This window comes from Anarrhichthys ocellatus, unplaced genomic scaffold (assembly GCF_004355925.1).
Source record: "Anarrhichthys ocellatus isolate YVR2014 unplaced genomic scaffold, GSC_Weel_1.0 scaffold18, whole genome shotgun sequence".
In the NCBI taxonomy this organism is placed as follows: domain Eukaryota; kingdom Metazoa; phylum Chordata; class Actinopteri; order Perciformes; family Anarhichadidae; genus Anarrhichthys; species Anarrhichthys ocellatus.
This window is the reverse complement of record NW_022280048.1, coordinates 3,172,349-3,192,900: the sequence shown is the minus strand read 5'-3', so window position 1 is coordinate 3,192,900 and position 20,552 is coordinate 3,172,349. Positions and strand designations below refer to the sequence as shown.

At 43.4% G+C, this 20,552-nt stretch overlaps 1 protein-coding gene across 1 annotated transcript in view; it reads left to right on the top strand.

Moving 5' to 3' along the window:
• Nucleotides 1-20,552, top strand: part of LOC116389019 (uncharacterized) — a 43,097-nt gene that overhangs the window by 9,188 nt on the left and 13,357 nt on the right. The window contains exons 6-8 of the mRNA XM_031857409.1: nucleotides 51-2,488; nucleotides 15,075-15,190; nucleotides 15,889-18,457. Of these exons, the coding sequence (XP_031713269.1) occupies nucleotides 51-2,488; nucleotides 15,075-15,190; nucleotides 15,889-18,457 (5,123 nt within the window). The remainder of the gene's footprint in view (nucleotides 1-50; nucleotides 2,489-15,074; nucleotides 15,191-15,888; nucleotides 18,458-20,552) is intronic.

The window sequence follows — 20,552 nt, the reverse complement described above, 5'->3', positions numbered from 1 at the left end:
TCGCTAAGGACGGATCTGTTTCACTTCGAGATAATAAAAAAACACCACAGCGACGATGGCGCGTGTCTTTGCACCCGTACGGAGACATTTGATCGCGGCAGTTTTTACGTTCGTTGCACTGTGGGGATGTGCGCTCTCTATCACCCGGTACTCGATTCCGGAGGAGATGGAAGAAGGCTCCTTTGTTGCCAACCTGGCCACGGATTTGGCTCTGGATGTTCGCAGTTTGGTGCAGCGCAGCGCAAAGCTCGATGTCATTCACAGCAAAAATTACCTCGACATCAACAAAGAAACCGGGGAGCTGGTGATCCGGGAGAAGATAGACCGGGAGAGCATATGCATGACTAAAGCGACCTCGTGCTTTCTGAAAATGGATGTCATACTGGAGAACCCCATTCGCATTTTTAATATCGAGTTGGAAATCATGGACATCAACGACAACGCGCCCGTGTTCCGCAGAAGGACAATGCACTTGGACATATCGGAGGCAACCCCTCCCGGTGAGCGCTTTTCATTGACAAACGCCGTGGATGCGGATGTGGGGGCGAACTCGATCAAGACCTACTATCTCAGCGAAAGCAAGTACTTCAGCATCGACATACAAACTGGCAGCGATGGCTCCAAATACGTGGACTTAGTGCTGAACGGTCATTTGGACCGAGAGGAGCACACGGTTCACAATTTGATTTTAACCGCTGTGGATGGAGGGGTGCCTCCCCGCTCCGGCACAGCCAGCATCGTTATCAACGTCTTGGATATCAATGACAACGCCCCCCTGTTCAGTCAGCCGGAGTTTGCGGTCAATGTCTCGGAGAACACGGCTGCGGGGACGGTGGTCATGACCTTAAACGCCACAGACTTGGATGAAGGCACAAACGCTCAGCTGGTATATTCATACACATTGTACACCTCGGAGAAGACTCAAGAGCTCTTCTCGCTTGACCCAAACACTGGTGAGATCAAGGTGAAGGGGGTGATCGACTATGAGGAGGGCCAGAGCTTCGAGATGCACATCCAGGCTCAGGACAGAGGGGTGAACCCCAAGGCGGGACACTGTAAAGTCATGGTGTTCGTCACAGACCTGAACGACAACTACCCCGAGGTGACCATAAAGTCTGTGAAAAGTTCACTGACGGAGGACGTCTCCGTGGGCACACTGATAGCGGTGGTCAGCGTCAACGACAGGGACTCGGGAGCCAATGGTCAAGTGGAGCTCACCTTGCATCAGCAGGAATCCTTGCCATTCCTCCTGAATAAATCCTCGGAGGGTTACTTTGAGCTGCTGGTTTCGAAGCCACTGGACAGAGAGGTGATAAGCAAATACGACGTCACGCTGAGAGTGACGGACAAGGGCTCGCCGCCCTTAGCTGAGACCGAAACCATCACTCTGGAGATTCTCGACATCAATGACAATGCACCCGCATTCTCCCAGTCCTTCTACACAATCCATGTTGTGGAGAACAATATACCAGGGGCGCTATTGACATCCCTTAGTGCGTTTGACCCCGATCTCAACGAGAACCAGTACTTGGTCTATTTCATAATGGAGAAGGAGATTGTTAACACGTCAATGTCAATGCTGTTCTCCATCAACCCTGAGAATGGTGATCTTTATGCCCTGAAGACCTTCGACTATGAGAGAGAGAGGGATTTCCTCTTCCACATCGAGGCCCGGGACTCTGGCGTTCCACCGCGGAGCAGCAATGTGACAGTTCACATCATCATCCTGGACCAAAACGACAACACCCCTCTCATAGTGTCACCTTGGCGAGCCAAGGGCTCCGTGGTAGAGGAGGTGATACCGAGGTCCACGGACAAGGGGCACCTGATCGCCAAAGTGATCGCCATCGACGCCGACTCCGAGCAGAACGCCAGGGTCACATATCAGCTCCTGCAGGTCACCGACATGACCCTGTTCAGCCTGGACCAGTACAACGGCGAGATCCGGACAACACGGATGTTCAGCTACAGAGACCCGAGACAGCAGCGGCTGGTGATCATCGCCAAAGACAACGGCCAGCCGTCTCGCTCCGCCACCGTCACTATCAAGATATCGACGGTGGAACACGTCCTGTCCTTTTCGGAGACCACAGAGCTGCCGCTGGAGTACGACGTCTTCACAGACCTAAACCTGTACTTAGTAATCGGTTTAGGGGCTGTGTCATTTCTGCTACTGATAACCATCTTGGTTATTATTGTGCTGAAGTGTCAAAAACCAAAGCCAAAGGCCTTCAAGATCCCCCCTCCCAACAGAAACAGCGTGATCAGCAGGAACAGCATGATCAGCCAGAGGAGCTCCACCATCGCAGATTCCACCCTGATCTCCAGCGATGCCTACTGGTACAGCTTGTTCCTCGCTGAGACCAGGAAAGGCAAAGTGGTCGTGAGACAGCCGATAATTCCCAAAGGAGCTGGCTATTTCGTGTCCAGTATACCCAGGAGCATAGGGCCAAGTGAGACCACAGACTCCAGAGCATCCACACTGGAGGTATGTATGAGTGCTTGCAGACAACACAGAGGAAAGCAGAAAAAAGTGTTGATGAGACAACTAATTGGTGTGTTCATGGACCTACTGTAGTATAAAACGTTCTTACATGTCATGATTTCTTTTTACTCCCTGGAAGGCCGACGGATGTTTTGTCGTATATAATAATGTTTGCAAGTTCAAAGAAGTGCCTTTGCTATAGTACCGCAGTACCATTATTTCCTAGTTATATACATACATAAATAAATATACATTCGAAAGAGGTCCCATGCCAAATTGGAGAACATTTCCTCAGTGTAACTCTTTTATGTTTCCGGTTATTTTATTTCATGCAGACGTTAATACATATTTTAAACATAGAGACATAAAGCTTTTCATATACAGTCTATAATATCAAGCTGGTAAACTAGCTCCACCTTGATCAGCTACAACATTAAAATACTACTGCACATTGGTGCATCAGTATTAAGAATATAATAATGTCATATACAGTATAATAGTATCAGTTACGGGGGCCAGGTTGTCTGCGGACCAAGTCATTTTATTGTGTTTACTTTTAAGTGCACGTTAGAGATAATGCTTCTGTCCTGTGCTGAGATTTGAATGCAGGACTTTTATTTGTACTGAAGTATTTTTTACTTTTACTTAAGTCAAGGATCCGAGTACTTCTCCCATCATCACACGTACTTTGAAATGCATTTAGGCTAACACCAACGACTGAAAAACTACAGTAGTGGAAGAAGTACACAGATATGCTACTTAAGTAAAAGTAGTGAAACCACAATAAAGACCTCCTCAGTTTAAAGTAAAAGTCCTACATTTAAATGTTTACTTAAATAAAAGTACAAAAGTATTAGCATCCAAAATTACTAAAAAAGTTAAAGTACTCATCATGCACAACGGCCCATTTCAGAATAAGAATATGTCATTGAATTATGATTATTGATGCATTAATATGTTCATCACTTCAATGTTGCTGCTGGTGAAGGTGGAACTCATTTTAATAACTTTATATATATTCTGTGATTCAAGTCTCTTTCTGTGTAGTCTAAGTACAAATGAAACATGCTGCAAATGAAAACAGAAACGGGAAAAATATTTGATGGTGTAAAAATACTGCATTAGGTCCAAAATTATTCCTAAACATTCTACTGCACAGTTATATTTACATTTATATATAATTGACTGTAATGTACCTATTTCCAAAGGCAACAGAAGTAAAAAACCTGTGAAATAAATTACAAGAGAATAGGCACGCTGATTAATATCAGTGTATTTCTAGCGCAAACAAACAACTGAAAACTGTGCCACTGTTCGATGTCTTATGTAGTATGTAGGTCATTTATTGCAGATGCATAACACACAATCAGAGCCTAACTATTGGCTGTGTAAGAGGGGGAGCGCTTCAAAGATGCCCAGGCATGGAGGAGTTCTCTTCAAGGACAAGAGATACCGCTGTACCGAGGCGCACCATGCTGGGGGTCTCTGGGGTCTCCAGAAACCGATCCAGATGTTGTTTGCTTTTGTGCAGCTGGACCGGCAGACTAAACTGAAACAAGTGGTCCACTGAAAGATTAAACAACATCAATTTGCATAAATGCACAGGCGCACGCGTGTAAAGAGAGAGAGAGATGATGTGTATGTATTGTAAGCGTGAGTGTCTGAGTTTCACACGTACCACTGAACTTGTCTCTTTCTTCTGTTCTTAAGTACTCAAAATGACAGGAAGTCCATTCTACAACTGGAGGTATGCTGGTTGCTAACTACATCCTGTAGAGCCACTATAATTTTCTATCTTTCCCTATTTGGTATCCACTCTTGGTTTGGCTCAACGATCCGGTTTGATAAACTGTCACAGTTCCTGGTGCAGACCTTTGGTCAACACAGTGTCCTGATTAAACAGAGCAGAATCAAATATTTCCATTTGTCCCAGGTCAGACTCTGTCCCTCACAAAACCAACAGTCATTGTGGGGCAGTACAATATAAATTTTGCGAAAAAAAAGCAGATAGCTTACTGAGAGCTGAGATTAGAATAAAACTGGCTGCTGGTCAGACCTGTGTTGTGCACATCTGGCTGGCTTGGCGGAGATTCGGGGTAAAGGGATGGCACAGATAGAAAAAAAAAGGGCTCAGAGAATGATTTGTCCCAAATAGGATCTCGGCATGTAACATACCTGAGAGCACAGACCGTGTCAACTATCTCCGCATCCTTGCACATGAGCTCAAATGTATGGCCTATAATAATAAGCCTATTTCCCTTCTGTAGTTGTAATATTGGCCCACCAAATACCAAATAGCACATTTCGATGCATGCGTGTGCATGCTTTAATTACACCCTTTGCTTCCCTATTATAAGTTAATGCGTTTGTCCTATTTTATTTTAGCTGTGTATGATGTCAGTCTGATTTCCATGGTAAAAAAAATTGAATCCTCAACAAGTATGATTTGACAGAAAAATTATAGGAGCAAGTTGTTTATTTAACCCTAAATTAAAACCAATGACGGTGGCAGTAACCAGTCACGATCCACTGTTGCATGAGTGAGGACTTTCTACAAGTTTATATGCAGGTTGACTTTCTGTGTGGGCTAATTCTATATTCTGTCTCTCAGCAGGCGCCCAGAAGAGAACTGCCATGATATAATCATCACCTCATGAGAGTCTCTGCCTGGAGTTCTTCCCTGTGACTCACAAAGAAGATTTAAAACATCTGTCCTCCCTCAGCTCCTCTGCTCCAACTTGTTCTTTCTCTCTAGCGACTAGAAACATCGACCACGAACCACCTCAGCTTTCTACCTTCTTTTCTCTCTTAAGCATGGATCTGCATGATTCTCCAACATTCAACAATATTTGGACATATTGAAATCATTCACGGCAGGACATTTGGACATTGCCTTCGGACGTTGCCTCATGTAGTCAATCATTCCCTCCTTAACGCTTTGAAACTCCTCAGTGGACATATTTGCCTTCTATTCCAGGGTTTGCTCTGTGTGCTGTAGTTCTAGGAACCATCAGTAGCTCAACACATCTGTAAGTCGCAATCATGCAACCTTTTCTAAGCAAGAGCTCAAAACACGCCTATTCACAAACACACATATGGATCAGGGTGAATATGATTCTTCCGTAAAAAGCTGATAAATGCTGAACTGTAGCTGGTTACGTCACTGATTCAGGCTTTTCACTCAGTGTTGATCTTTTCTTCTGAATAATGGTTTCTACCGTATTATGAGTCTTGCTGTTCAGTAAGGGTCACACTGTCAACTAGCAACTTGCCGATGAAATAATCAATGATCTGATTTTTTTCTACAATGTTTGTTCTACTCAACACTGATGAATGTGTGAAAATGACAAAAAAGGAATGAAAGAATGAAAAAAAACATAGGAGATCCATTGTTTCTCATTTTATTTGATTGTAGATGCTGTAGTTCTATTGCAATTATAATGAGGTCAGAGAAGCAAAAGGACTTTTGACGGCCTCACCAACATCAGGTGTACAGTTCATACCTTATCGACATCTGTGCTGTTATATCTGATTGGACACGTTATCTAGCTGTAATGGGGAGTCACGAATTACAGTGTGCGAGGTTGAATGGGGGGGGAGGTGTGTCCTCATCAAATATTCATTCAGAGGCTCTATGACATCACACAACGGGGCCAGAGCGGGCAGCATGTAAAACGTTCAAACATGACCAACAGTATTTTTCAAAAACAGGGTCAAATGTCAAATCCACTTTTTCTGTACACAAGATTTTTCTCTTCACAATTATAAGCTGTTATCGTCCCAATCTAATTCCCACCGATAAATCTGGCAATACAAATATGAACTGCAGTCATTTATTGCACACAGTGCAAATCATATTCAATTTAATAGAAAACACGACAGCGGAAATTTAACAAAAAACATATTTTCTAATGATAAATACTCTGTTTATTGAAAAGACTAAGAATATTGAAATGTATTGATCTTTGTCATGGTACAAGGGGGTTATACGGTCCAGGCAAGGTATTGTGTTATGAATATTCATGTTTTTATAGATATTTTATGTATTTAACTTTTAATGCTGCTTTTGTGAGCTTCTTCAAGGGCATTTTTGTGTTGCATATCCGTAGTTTAGTGCATATGATGTTGTTTTGATAGCGTACATAAGTTACAAATTGAAACTAGAGTACTTTTCTTGACCTCAAAGGTAGCGCTGTTGCACTACTGTGAAGCCCAGGACTTTCATTTCTCAGAAACAAGGAGCTCGTTAGGACCACTTATTAGGGTGCTAAATGATCGAGCCTAATTGGGAGATGGGATTGGGAGAAGGGGAGCAAAGTGCTAATTATACTCGCAGTATTTTAGAGCTGACTGTGCAAGTAAAATCAGGAACACATAGGCAGTGCGTAAGAAGTATTAAGCAGATGACAGCACTTTGAAATATGCACCAGGTCTAAATGTGATCGCAGCACTCACTCGGTAATGCAGCGGAGAGAGAATATTTCGAGATGTATCGAGCTACATATTCTGAGTCAGTGAAATCTAACGTCTCTCTCGCTCATCCTCTCCCACTGTTGCCTGGCGCTGGTGGTGCACCAGGCTTCCCAGACATAAACACAGCTGTCTGTCAGACTAAAGATGTCACTTAATGAGGGATCTCTTGCTGTGGAGTACATGTTATGTGTGCAATCAACGCCTGAACCGGTTGAATCCAACAGTGTTTATAGAATTAACCAATTGCACATATGATGAGCTCCTTGCGTGCCTTCTGCATTGTAAAAGATATATATATATATATATGTGACTGTTGATGAATGAAATGAAGGCATGTCATACAATATTACAAATTACAAAAATGGCAGTACCCCAATGATGAAATACCTTGAATTGCTAAGACGTCGCTGGATAGGGGCTCAGCCTTTTGGTTTCATGCTCTACTGAGAACCGGTAAATGCATTTAACTGTAAATTGAACTGCTTTATACTTTGTGTTTTTTATACAGTAGACTTTTTTGATATCTACAGTATTCACTGTGATCAAATGGCACAGGGGGTGCTTGTGCTTGGTATAGTAAAACTGCGTTACTTCTCATTTGTGTAACACCGCTCAGTTTTTGTTTTTTTTCCTCTGCTAATTTGCCAGTCAGATTGTACAGTTTGCTTCGGGAATTGCATCAAACCCAATCCAGTTCCATCCCACTTAGTGGATCAAAGACAGTATGGGAGAGAATGGTCTTGCTTTATTTTCAAGTCTAGTTAATTGTCAAAACTTTTGATGTTGCTTATTTGGCTTAAATGTTCTGCCTGATCATGCTAGTTTGAATAAAGCTTTTTAATCTCTTTCTGTTATGTCTGTGATGAAATATGAAAAGGAGTTATCCAAAGTGACTTCTGGAATCTGACACACTCTCTCTCTCTCTTTCTCCCTCTCTAAAATTCCCCTTGCATACACACATTCTGACCCAGTTTCTCTGTATAACGCTCTGTACTAATTCTTGGAAATTGAAAACTAAATAAAGGCGATGTGCCTCCAGTTCAAATCGCAGAAGCAGACAAATAATAGCTTTGTCAGGATTAGTGAAAGCCTAGAGCCAAACTGTAGCGCCTGCTCTGACCACACAGGGCTGTCAGTCTGCAGTCCTGCAGGAGACTGGTGAGTGAGGGCCAAATACATTTGTATGATTTGAGGCAAATCTCACTACAATCAATAGCACCAAGTCTGTCTACTTTAGTAATATCTCTGTTTGTTTGAAAAGGATTTGGGTAGTATTACCAGTTATTGCTAGAAATGCAATAAAATAACAAGTTAAATTAAAAATCTATACATTAATCGGTCATCAGCTAAATTTAGAGCTTGAAATTCAAGACAGTTATATATCATACGGTGTGTTGGATAGGTGGTGACCCAATGGATGCCACTTTGCAACGCTGGCGCGGCTATATTAAAGGCCTTCAGGTCTGCTGGTTACTTGTGCTTTAAAAGAATTCGAAGTAGGTTAGGAGGAAATAAAGCAGTGCACCTGTGGCTACATTCATGTGTGCTGAGTAATACTTGCCATCAATTTTACCTCCCCAGTGGGCTACATTTTCAGAACTAGTGATGTCTATGGTGCTGAAAGTGTTGTGCAACCCAGCTGCAAACAAAACCAGGACACTGGGGTAGAAAAATACTACTTTTTAGTACACTGTTTACTTGACAGTATGTGTTTACAGGGTGCCCTGTCATTTTAACTACCCACATCTCTGATTTGTTCAGCACGTCTAATCGTATAAATGGTGTGACATTAAATGGCAACTCGGGCTAAGGTGTCCTTTCACAGGTCAGGTGTACTGAAAACCTCCATGTGCCGGCCCTATGATGGGCTGGCGAATCAATGCAATGTGCATCAATCACAGAAGAGCTAGATAACCTTCTCCTCTGCACTGCAAAGAAGTACCAGCTCCATCGGATGATGATTTGTGGTCTGGAAAAGGGAAGCAAACAGACAAACCATTATACATCATCGGGACTTCTTAATGCAGTGCTGCACTGCTTTCATTTCTAGTCTTTGGGCCTCATCATAAATCACTCTAAAAATTGCCTTCCTTCACAATTAGAGAGCTGCTTTTGTTTGCATAGAGCCGTACTCGCAGAGAGCAGCGTATTGATCCAGTAAGTGTGCTTCACGATTGAGTACGGGATTAGAATATTAAAAACGGTTTTCAGAAATGAGTTAAAGCTGCTTAAGCATATTTCAACCAGATTATGTGGATTTGTTCAATCCTGTCTAGATATAAAAGTCAATTTTGTTAACTCAGTTTCAACGTATGTATTTGCACTAGCACACTTTCCAATATTGATCTTGAACATAAAACTACTCTCCTTTTATATTAATTAAACAATGTACTGTTGGTTTAGTCCCAAATAGCAGTATTTGGAGGCCAATTCCTTGCTTAAAGCTGTAGATGGTGTAATGGAAAATATATTTTAACCATGTGCTTCTAATCAAATGTATGTTAAAGTGTCTGTTAAGCAAAAACAGGAAAATGCAGAGGCATGTAGAAAACACTGCCTGCCCTTCGTGTGAAATGTCGAAACCTAGTAACTACATGGTTCCTGTTTTTCAACTTCTGTTTCTTAGAGGTTTGAGAAAACTAAGCTAAGCACAAAAGTCCGTTTTGGGGCGCCTACACAGGCCAGTTGAACCCAGTTCTGCTTACCGTGCATACAGAACTTCTTGCTTTGTGTATGACTCATCTTGGGTGTTACTTTTTCTGTATGTGCATAAAATGACATGTCCAGCGATCACTGGCAGAAGCGTTTTCGCAGTACACTGAGATACGTGTCTGCTGAACCGCTCTCTTGCTTGCAAGCAATAAAGACGAAAACTTTGATTCTCTCAAGACTCTGTTTATTGACATAGATTGAAAACCTTGACTCTTCTCCCGATTAATCATAGAAATCTTCAACAACAATGGCAACAGTCAGTTCAAGCTTTGGCATGCAGCAGTGTGCTCTAGTGCCCTCTGTCTGTGCTTTTAGGCCTTGGGGACTATCATAATAAGTGCAGACCAGCTACTGTATTATTGCACATGTCATTTGGATTTTTAGGAACAGATTCAAAAGCTCTGACATAATTAGGCCATGTCAGCGCAACTTTGCCAACGAGACAAGTGCATCAGTGCAACTGTTTGCGAATGCACAAGTCCTTTTACACTCAAAACCGCTGCAGTTACAGAATAAAACAAAGAGGAACCATTGTTATATCACAAGCTTCTTCTAGATGCCTTGATGATTTTTGGGTAAATCCATAAATCTTCACTTTTGCTAATCAAACGTGCTGTTTTGTTTGTTGAAACCGTGTTGCAAGTACAACATGCAACAATACCAGTCAGTGTGAGACAGGCTGTGGATGCCTGACCCATTTGTGTATGAGTGAGTCAGATCAGCGGAGAAGTTACCCTGACTGGGGACCATGCACAATGGGGTCATGAGTTTTAACACCTAGAGCCTCGGTTCCCACCACAGCTGGAAGGACAAATATGAAGAGGTCTTAAGCAAGTGTCCAGCGCTGTGCTACTTGAGCAGAAGCCAGAGGGACAACTGATGTGTGATTTTTATTATTATTGTGACTGGGCTGCGTGAAAAGATAAAGCAGTTATCGCATCGCCGCAGAAATGGACATGAACAGGTTGTCGCTCTGATTTGGAAACGCGCGCGGACAAGACAGGAAATGCAAAATCTATTACTGCATCTGCAAAGTGTGATTTTATGCACCAGATCTCCACAGACAACGTCTGTCTTGTCGCCTTCATCTTACACCAGTTACATCTTGTTTTGATGAGGCAAAAGCTGCTGTAGATTAGAGGGAATTTATGTCTTACATCATTGTAATATTTATATATGGAAGCGTGTACATGAATAAGAAACTGGCTTCATATTCACTGGGGAAAACCAGTCCATGCTGATCCGGTGGCCCCGGCTGATGGAGTAGCCTGCTGATGGAGTTAAGTCCAGTGAGATTTAGGCTCCATCTTGAGTGACGCCTGTGGCAGGTTTATTGTATGTGTGGCTGCCCTTGCCAAAGGGTCACTGCTGCACTAGTTTGCGTTGGCCATTCTGTTTGTTGTTTCAGATGACTGCAAGGAAGCTGGAATCCAGCACAGATATTGTATATTTTGTCCAAATGTCCAAAAAAAACTTACTTAACATCCACACTGAAAGAGCCATATTTGTGAGGTTGAATCTTTTAGACAATCACTATCACGTGCGATGGACAGATGGACAGACAGGCAGGCAGACACAGACTTGCTCAAGGACACCACAGCTGCCTCTAGAATCAGAACGCCGTCCTGTCGCCCAATAACTGAACTCTTATCGAATTTCATATTTGAATTAAGAAGGAATATCACAGTGTTTTCTTCTTTGGCACGCCTAACGTGGCTTCCATTGACTTTATGTTATGTCGCTGTCTAAATAAAGCATCGTTTTGTGTGTTTGTACATCAAATTTAGAATGTTGATCACCGCTGGCACAGAGACATTAAATTGCTGTTGCTATGGAAACAGAATTTCATCTTATGCAACAGATCCAAAATGGTTCCTACAACCAGGCAGGTGAACAATCAGAAATGCTTACTTGAATGGGAATGCATATTGTGTCCATGCAAATCCTGTTTATAGATATAACAGATATTTTCTTTTTTTTATTTAGTTGCATGTATTAATAGATGTTTTTTGGTGAAAATATTTTACAAAACAATTGTTTTATTATGACATCTAACGGTGGTCCAGCTGACTCTGCATAGATTTTTCAAAGCAGCCATCATGGCCCTCCTCCATTAGAGTTATTCACCCGGTGATCTATCCTGCTCAGGGCTATCAGGACAGCCTTGCCCTGCCAGCTGTTGTGACCGACTTTGCTCGTCTGTTTTGGACGGATTTCCCAGACTCCCTTTGCTTCAGCCAAAATACTGTGGCTCCACTCTCACAGTGAAATGGTGGTAATGATCCTTAATCTTCAGTAGTTTTGTTGCTCATACCAAGACAGAGTTTACGGCTACTGTTCCTTGTCACTGAGCTAAAAAGCTATGAGTCCCGTATTCAGTGGTATCCTTCCAGTTTCCTTTTTTTTGGTACATGAAGCAATAGCTGCTAATTAAGCCACTGCCTGATCGTCGTTATCTCTAGGCTCCATCCCAAATTTTACACAAGAGAGCCGTGGTTACTGACCTAGTAATCCCCATTTAGTCTCATTGTGTATGACTCACTTGCTCCTTCAATGTTTCCATAACAATCCCTGTTTTGGAGATAAATATAATACACAAACAGATATTTTCCCCAAAAAATCTTATGAAGCAACCCGGGTATTTAATGGTAAAGAATGAAATAGAACTGGCAATTCCAATGCATTAACTCATCTTTATGTATTTTTCAATGTTATACGTCACCCTTGAAAGGCTGTTACTGTTTGCTTTACCTAAAGACAAAATAAATATGAATGAATCACCAATTATATTATCTTATAAACACATTATAATGCATTAAAAATATTAGATGTATTACAACAATGGGAATTATAATACACTAGGATCCTTGCAAAATAAATGTGTAAGTCAGTGAGTGACGAGCAATTATGAAGTATTATGACAATCGACTTATAAGTCATTATAAAAATGCTTTATAATATGTTGTGATTGTTGTTATAAAGCATTATGGATATGTATGAATGCTTAAAACTACAACTATACAAAGAAATAAACGAGCGACTGTGGTTTAGTGGTAGAGCGGAGTCGTCCTTCAATCAGAGGATCGGCGGTTCGATCCCCAGCTCCATGTCGATGTGTCCTTAACCCCTAATTGCTCTTCAAGGCCACACCTGCGGTGTACGGATGTGTATGAATGTTAGTTAATTCTGATGGGCAGGTGGCACCTTGCATGGTGAATGGGTGAATGACATGTAGTGTCAAAGCGCTTTGAGTGAAGACTAGAAAAGCGTCATACAACTACGAGTCCATTATATTATATTTACCATTATAATTATGTTTATAATGCATTATAGACATGGGTGTCATAGACAGTGTTACCGCTGATTTCCTTAACACCTCTTTGTGGGAGCTTCAGTCACTTGCTTGTTGTGTGTATGTATAACTGCAGTAACATGAGATTATCGTCATCTAACTAATACAACCAGATATAGATTATATTTTAATCGAAGTAAATAGGGATTGTGCTCCAAATAGCAACAACCTCTGGCTTTGACATAAGTAAATAACAAATTATATTCATTTTGGAGTTGGCCAATGCTACAAATTCACTAGATCCATATTAATTAGAGTATGTTTAATTGGATTACTATTTTACATCAAAAAGATCCAAACCAGGTCAAATGCATATATAGCCAGTGATCATAAAACTGTGGTTAGATTTATCCAGATGCAAAGTGGTTTGATGTGGATAATGCCTTCATTCTGTCAGCTCACCCAGCCGGAGCCTGGGGAGCTGTCCATTGTGCTGAAGTGATTCTGTGGCTGATCATTCCTGGTTGTTGTCCACTTAGAGCGTGTGGATAACACCGTCTTTGAGAAGTTCACTCCGACGAAGCATGAAGATATATATTGCCTCAGAACTGCTTTGTAGTGAATGGTGTCTACCTTCTCTCTACAGGGCTAACTGGACATTTACAGATGTTTAAAATGGTACCCTGGACAACAACAGAGCAGATTGTTGCATGTGAGCTGTATCTAAACTTTTCCCATTGATGTTTAGTCAACACCAATATATGTTTGTATTCAACAAGTCAACGCACTTTTCCGTCAATACACCTCTACTAGACCGCTAAGACTAAAGGACTAAAATTGCTTAAAGAAAGATCTAAAACAATCTATTTATAGGTAACAATAAGTATGTTAAAAAAAAACTGGTAGTGCTAATTAAGAGAAAATGTACTCTACTACTGGACCGGGATACATTTAGGGGACGACCCCCTCAATGCCAAGGAAAGGAATTGTGAAATTACAAAAAAATGGAGGCCCTGGCTAAAGTAGACACAATATCAACTCTCTGGTTTAAACTCCAGTCTACAAAGAGAGAAGACACATTTGAAAGATTGTAAATATACACTCGTGAATTAACCTTGAGGGGGAAAAAACATTCACCTGGGAGAAACTCTGGTACAACATCAATGCGGACACTTGCTTGTGTATACCATTATTTTGTCATGTGTTTCCTTGAGGTTTGATCACCAACTGGGTTGTGAAGTGAATTCCTAGAAATTCAGTTCACAGAATAAAGGAAAAAAAGGGGAATTGTTGCATTTCTTGAAGAGTGAAGATATACAACAAGTGTAAACAGAGAACTCTTGTAATTGCAGGCTGGGTCTTCCTGTGACATAGCCTGCAGTCCAGCATCATGCATGCTGATTAATACAGCCTCGGTATTTATTCATTCCAGACTGTATATTCCACACGCTATCATATTCCCCCCCCAATGCCCATATATATAACCCTATGTTTCTCTTCGGGATATATTCCACAGAGAGGAAATGAGACCTCTGCTTTATGGGGACCACCACGGGCATCAAATACGATTATGTGACCTGACAGTCTGAGGTCTGCTGACAGTGATCCATGTGGAGGGAAGGATGTGATTGTCAGTGCAATGCTTTCTTTCCTCTGCGCCGTGCCCAAATGCTCGCCATTCGGTATAAGGCTGGGCTGCAGAATCGCTACCGGCAAAATTAACCATCACTCCGACTCCAGGACAGACAATGGAAGACAAACATAAGTCGGTCCCCGCGCATGTATCCATGCACGCGACCACGATTTTGCGATGTATATCTTCCATTTTGGGGAGGGTGGTGGTGTTGAACATTCTGCAGATTAGCCCTGACCTTGCGATCAACAGTGAGTCCAGACTAATTTAAAACCGGTAAATTAAACAATTTAGCTACATCCCACGGTTATATTTTCCATTTTCACCATAGATTTTTTTTCAACCATGTGCTGAACAGCGACTCAGATATATGGAATGAATGACTGGTGCCGGTGAATACACAGCCTATGCATTTATGCGTTATGTGTGGCCGCCATTCTTAATTCTGGAGGTGCTTTAATGTGCTGGTCATCTATCAGCTCCCAGACCCGACACCGACATCGCAATGGAGGGATGAGAGGAGGAAAATGGGTGTGGAGGAGGGGAGCTGCGCCACAGTGGAGAGGGAAGAGCAGGAGCCTGGGAGCGCGCTAGGGTGGGAAACCGCCCCTCTAAGGTCAAGTCAGCGACATTCAATTACATACTTCCGGTTAGCGTTTTCAGAATAAATCCCATATGAATAAACAGTCATACCATGCTTCTGATCTTTCACACACATGCAGCTGTGGCACGTGGTTCATGGCCAATATAAACCCAACTAAATGTGGTAAAAGTAAGTGTTTGGTTGGTATGCCTAAACATTTCAAGAAACTATGAGTTATTATTTGATTAAACACTTGACAAGCTGTCACCCAGCCCTTTATTACAGCATCTAACTAAAACAAATGGAAGAGCTTGTTCATGCTTCCTGGACGCGATTCTCCTTTCCTTCACTCTGATAGAGCCGATTGAGAAAGAAAAAAATAATAATAATAGTTTTTATAATTTTACTTTGAAAGAAACACACATATTTTCCGGTTTTATTGAGGCAAATTTCAACAGTCTTGACGGATCTCACAGCTCCGGCGACAGGGAAACACACCCGTCAGCAGCGCGCATTGGAGACAAAAAAGCGCATGACGGACAAAGGAAATATGGGTGCGCTGGAGAGGATTCACTTCAGCCGGTTAACACAATGGATGAGCCGCGTGTGTTTCTTTTACCGGGAGACGAATTAGTCCACCTTAATGAGGTGTTGGGATGCAAGATACTGCAAGCTAAAAAGGCGGAAGGCTGCGTGTAATCCGTCCGCGGATCCTATGAGCTTGCAATGGCTGTGGCGGGGATATGCAAGTGGATAGGAAATAATGTGCCTTTTTATTTTGTGATATTTTCCTTATTTTGTGGCCTTTCGTTTGAACAATTGCGATATTCGATTTCGGAAGAACTAGAAAATGGGGCACTGGTCGGCGATCTGGCGCATGACTTGGGGCTGGATATTCGAAAGCTCGCCACTCGGAAAATCAAGGTAACGTCCAACAGCGGTAAACGCTACGTGATTGTCAACCCCAAAAACGGGAAACTACTTGTCAATGAAAGGATCGACAGGGAGGCACTGTGCGATTTATCCAACACCTGCCTCATCAACCTGGAGTTGATGGTGGAAAACCCCAGTGAGGTGCACCATGTTGAGGTGGAGATCGTGGACGCTAATGACAATGCGCCGCAGTTCCCCAGTGAAGAGTATCAAGTGGAAATCACGGAATCTGCTTTACCGGGGTCTCGGTACCCAATTGAAAACGCGCAAGATCCGGACATTGGGTCCAATTCAGTTCGTATGTATCAGCTTAGCACAAACGACCATTTTGCGCTGGTATCTAACAAACCCTCCCTCAACACAAAGAACATCGAGCTCGTGCTCAAAAAGCCCGTTGATCGTGAACAGACGCCTTACCACCAATTAATTCTAAGTGCTGTGGATGGTGGGATGCCAGAGAAAACAGGCACGGCCAAAATCAATATCCGGGTCCTGGACTCGAATGACAATGTCCCCATGTTCGACAGTTCAGTGTACAAGGTGAAACTGTTAGAAAACTCGCCCAAAGACACCCTGGTGATAAAACTGAATGCGACTGATCTGGATGAGGGAACAAATGGAGAGGTTTATTACTCTTTCAGCAGCTACACTCCCGAGAGAGTGAGGCAGATGTTCAGCATGGACACTAACACCGGAGAAATAAGAGTGAAGAGCAATGTTGACTATGAAGAGACCAACTCCTACGAGATGTACATCCAGGCGATGGACAAGGGCCCCGGGGCCGTGGCGGCACACTGCAAGGTAGTGGTGGAGGTGGTGGACGTGAACGACAACGTCCCTCAGATAGTGCTCTCATCTCTGTCCAGCCCCGTGAGGGAGGACGCCCGCGCAGACACAGTAGTGGCCCTCATTAGCGTCACTGATCGAGACTCGGGCGCTAACAAGCAGGTGAGCTTGGAGATCCCAGCAGGCCTTCCTTTCAAGATCAAGTCATTTAGAAATTACTACACTCTGGTTACCTCAGCCTTCCTGGACCGCGAGACCACCGATGCCTACAACGTCACTCTGAGTGCCACCGACGGAGGAAACCCTCCCCTCTCCTCCCAGAAGACCATACAGGTGGACGTGGCTGATGTTAATGACAACCCGCCGCGATTTGAACAGACTTCCTATACCGTCTATGTGGCTGAGAACAATGCCCCCGGTGCCTCTTTGTGTACTGTGAAAGCTCAAGACGCCGATATCAAAGAGAACGCACGCATCAGCTACACAGTGCTTAACGACAACAACCATGGCATCCCTGTCACCTCGTATGTGTCTGTGAAGGCCGACACAGGCGAGGCTTATGCCCTGCGAGCCTTCGACTATGAGTCACTGAGAGAGTTCCACTTCCAGGTCAAAGCCCAAGATGGGGGCATTCCTCCACTCAGCCGCGTTGCCACTGTCTACATCTACATCATGGATCAGAATGACCACGCGCCACTGATAGTCAAACCTCCTGGCAACGGCACGCGCTCCTTGGAAACGGTACAAAAGAACGCAGAGCCTGGTGCCATGGTGACCAAAGTGGTGGCTTACGATGCAGACGCTGGTCCGAATGCCTGGCTGGTGTACGTGCTGGAGACGGCTACTGACCTGGACTTGTTCAAGGTGCACGAGCACACCGGTGAGATCAGGACCACTCGGAGGATCCTGGAGGACAACTCCACCTCTTTTGCTCTCACCGTTTTAGTGAAGGACCATGGGCAGCCTAGTCTCTCCTCCACCGCCACCATCAACGTGGCTGTCATGGAGGTGCCCCCCAAAGTGGCTCCTGACCCCAAGCGGATCATCCGACCTCACAGCACACTGCTTTTCTCCAACGTGACCCTGTACTTGATCGTGGCTTTGAGTGCCACCACCTTTGTTTTCCTGGTCACTGTGGTGGTGCTGGCCATCGTCCGCTGCCATGCCTACTGCACCCAACCTGGGTCCTGCTCCCCGTGCTGCGTGTCACAGAAGCCCCCTCTAGATGGTGGGAGCAGCAGCGTGAGTGCCGGCGGGGGAGGCGGCGGCGGCGGCGGCGGCCCACCTGGGGCACAGCCTAATAACAACGTGATGCTTCGGAGGGACCTTAAAGTGGAGCCTCACTACATCGAAGTGCGTGGGAACGGCTCCCTAACAAAGACGTACTGCTACAAGACCTGCCTGACAGCCACCTCTGGCAGTGACACGTTCATGTTCTACAACACAGGACGTCCCATCAGTGGCACCTGGGGCAGCGGTGCCGATCGCTTCTTCACGAGTGGGAGCGGATTTGTACGCAGACTGAGCATGCCCGATGCCTCCATGCAACTCTGCCCAGAGGTGTGTCATTCATTTTTTTTTACGCCTACCTTATATTCACATAACTGGAAGGTCATGAATCATGATGTGTACAAATTAGAGGCTTTAATTACATTTGATTTAGCTCCAAACAATGTAAGACCATTTTTAAAGTACATACTTAACGTGACTTTTCTTTAAGGTTACAGAATAGTGTGCATCGTCGTCATTTTTGTCAGTGTTACTGTGTAGCTGCAGGGTGACGATATTCCTGCATGTCAAGTTTGATCCCCTCCTGCAATGAATCAAATCCTTGCAAGCCTCATTCTCTTTGTTCAGGTCCCACTCGTACTGTGCTGTCGCTCAGCCCGGCCCAGCACTCACACTGCATTAGTGTCAGGCCTGATGCTTTTCAGGGTCCTGTGCTATTTTCTGATGATTCAGAGATTTGTGTTTCAGTTTGAGGTTGACATCACATCTACTCTAAGAACAGGTCATGTAGTCTTCGCTACTGGCTCATTCTCTGTGCAAGAGGGTTTGACTCGTGTGTGTGTGTGTGTGGTTGGGTATGTATGTGTGAGTAAAACTGTTACACTGGATCCGTTGGGGTTAATTGACTCGATCACAGGCCCTGCAGGACTAGTTGTTGCCTCTGATTATGGGAGAGATATGCATTTACCTTCTGCCATTTTATATTCTTGATCTTAAAGGCTGCATTACTTCAATGGTACAATGTTCTCTATTTAAGATGAGTGAAACAGTGAGTGCCTTTACCTGCTAGGCCATACTTAGCGTCAGACCTAAAATACTATTTATAAAGAGGTAACATTATACCAGTTTTGCAATTATACCAGTGAAAAAGTCCTGCATACCTGCATTCCTAGCGTTCATCAATCATGTAGCTCTAAAGTGTTGAAGTCTATTAGTTGTATATTTAAGGAGCACAGGTTTGACTCTAGATTTTGGGTAGGTATGTTTTGCTTTTATGCCGCTTAGGTTAAAGAAATTAGTGGTTCAAATATTGGAATAATATCATTTTAATTTAATTTAAATGCTCCTTAGTTTAAGAGTTCATCTCTGGTTGCAGGATCTAAATTATCAAGTGACAGCCACAAGTACATCAGTTCTACGGAAATCTCTGACCAAGACAAGTGTAGCGGTGTAAATGATATTAACCTCTAGCCTGTGTTCCTCAGCCCTGCAAATTAGATTTACTCAAAGAGGCTGGGTCTACCAGCAGAAAACACTTCTCTCTGAATCGAACTGGAGAACATAATGTGCCATCTTCATCTAGAACACTTGCTACTGCCCGAGCAGGTCTGTGTCTTAAACACAGCTTTTCTTATTCAGTGTTCTTGAGGTCCAAGGCTACAAACCCACATGATGCTGACAGACTTTAGCATTCATGCAGATGTTCCTAATCATTTCATACAGTCAGTGTGCGCAGCACCTAGTCATGAGGAAAGTAACGAGTAGGCATTATCAGGCATAATAAATGGCCATGAAAGATTAGCTCATTCAAATATGTTTCCCCCGAACCAGACTTATATAGTTCTTTGAATTGAAACACATAATCATCAGCAGAATTAGGCCATCATCAAAGGCGAATGAATGGGAGTCCATTCCAATAGTCCCAATAGTCCAAAAAACATTCATCAGAATCAAGTAACTCTCCAAAGCAAGGAAGATGGAATAAGATGAAACCAGTTTGTACAAGATAGTGGTGACAATTTTGCTCCACACATTGGCTTGCACTAAATCCTACACATTTGCGCTTCCACATTTGTATACAACTGCCCATCACTCTGCGCTAATATGGACCAGACCTATAGGATGCGGTTGCTCTGGCGATGATGGCTTATTGGTTTTCAAAGGCAATAATTCACAAGAGGACTGCTGGGAGTTGCAAGCACTCAGCCCGGGTTCATCTGGAGCAGACAGATGCTCACAGTTCCACACAAACATGGACATATCGGCCTGTTCAAACACCCCGGCACTCAGGGAGAGGGCATAACTCCCCCAGCTCTCACATTCATAGAGCCATGGAGTGAGAGTCTGTCCAAAACTGGTCAATATGATTCTCAGTCACTGGCCTTTTTAAAGTCCTTCTGTGTCTGTGTGGATATCAATATGTATG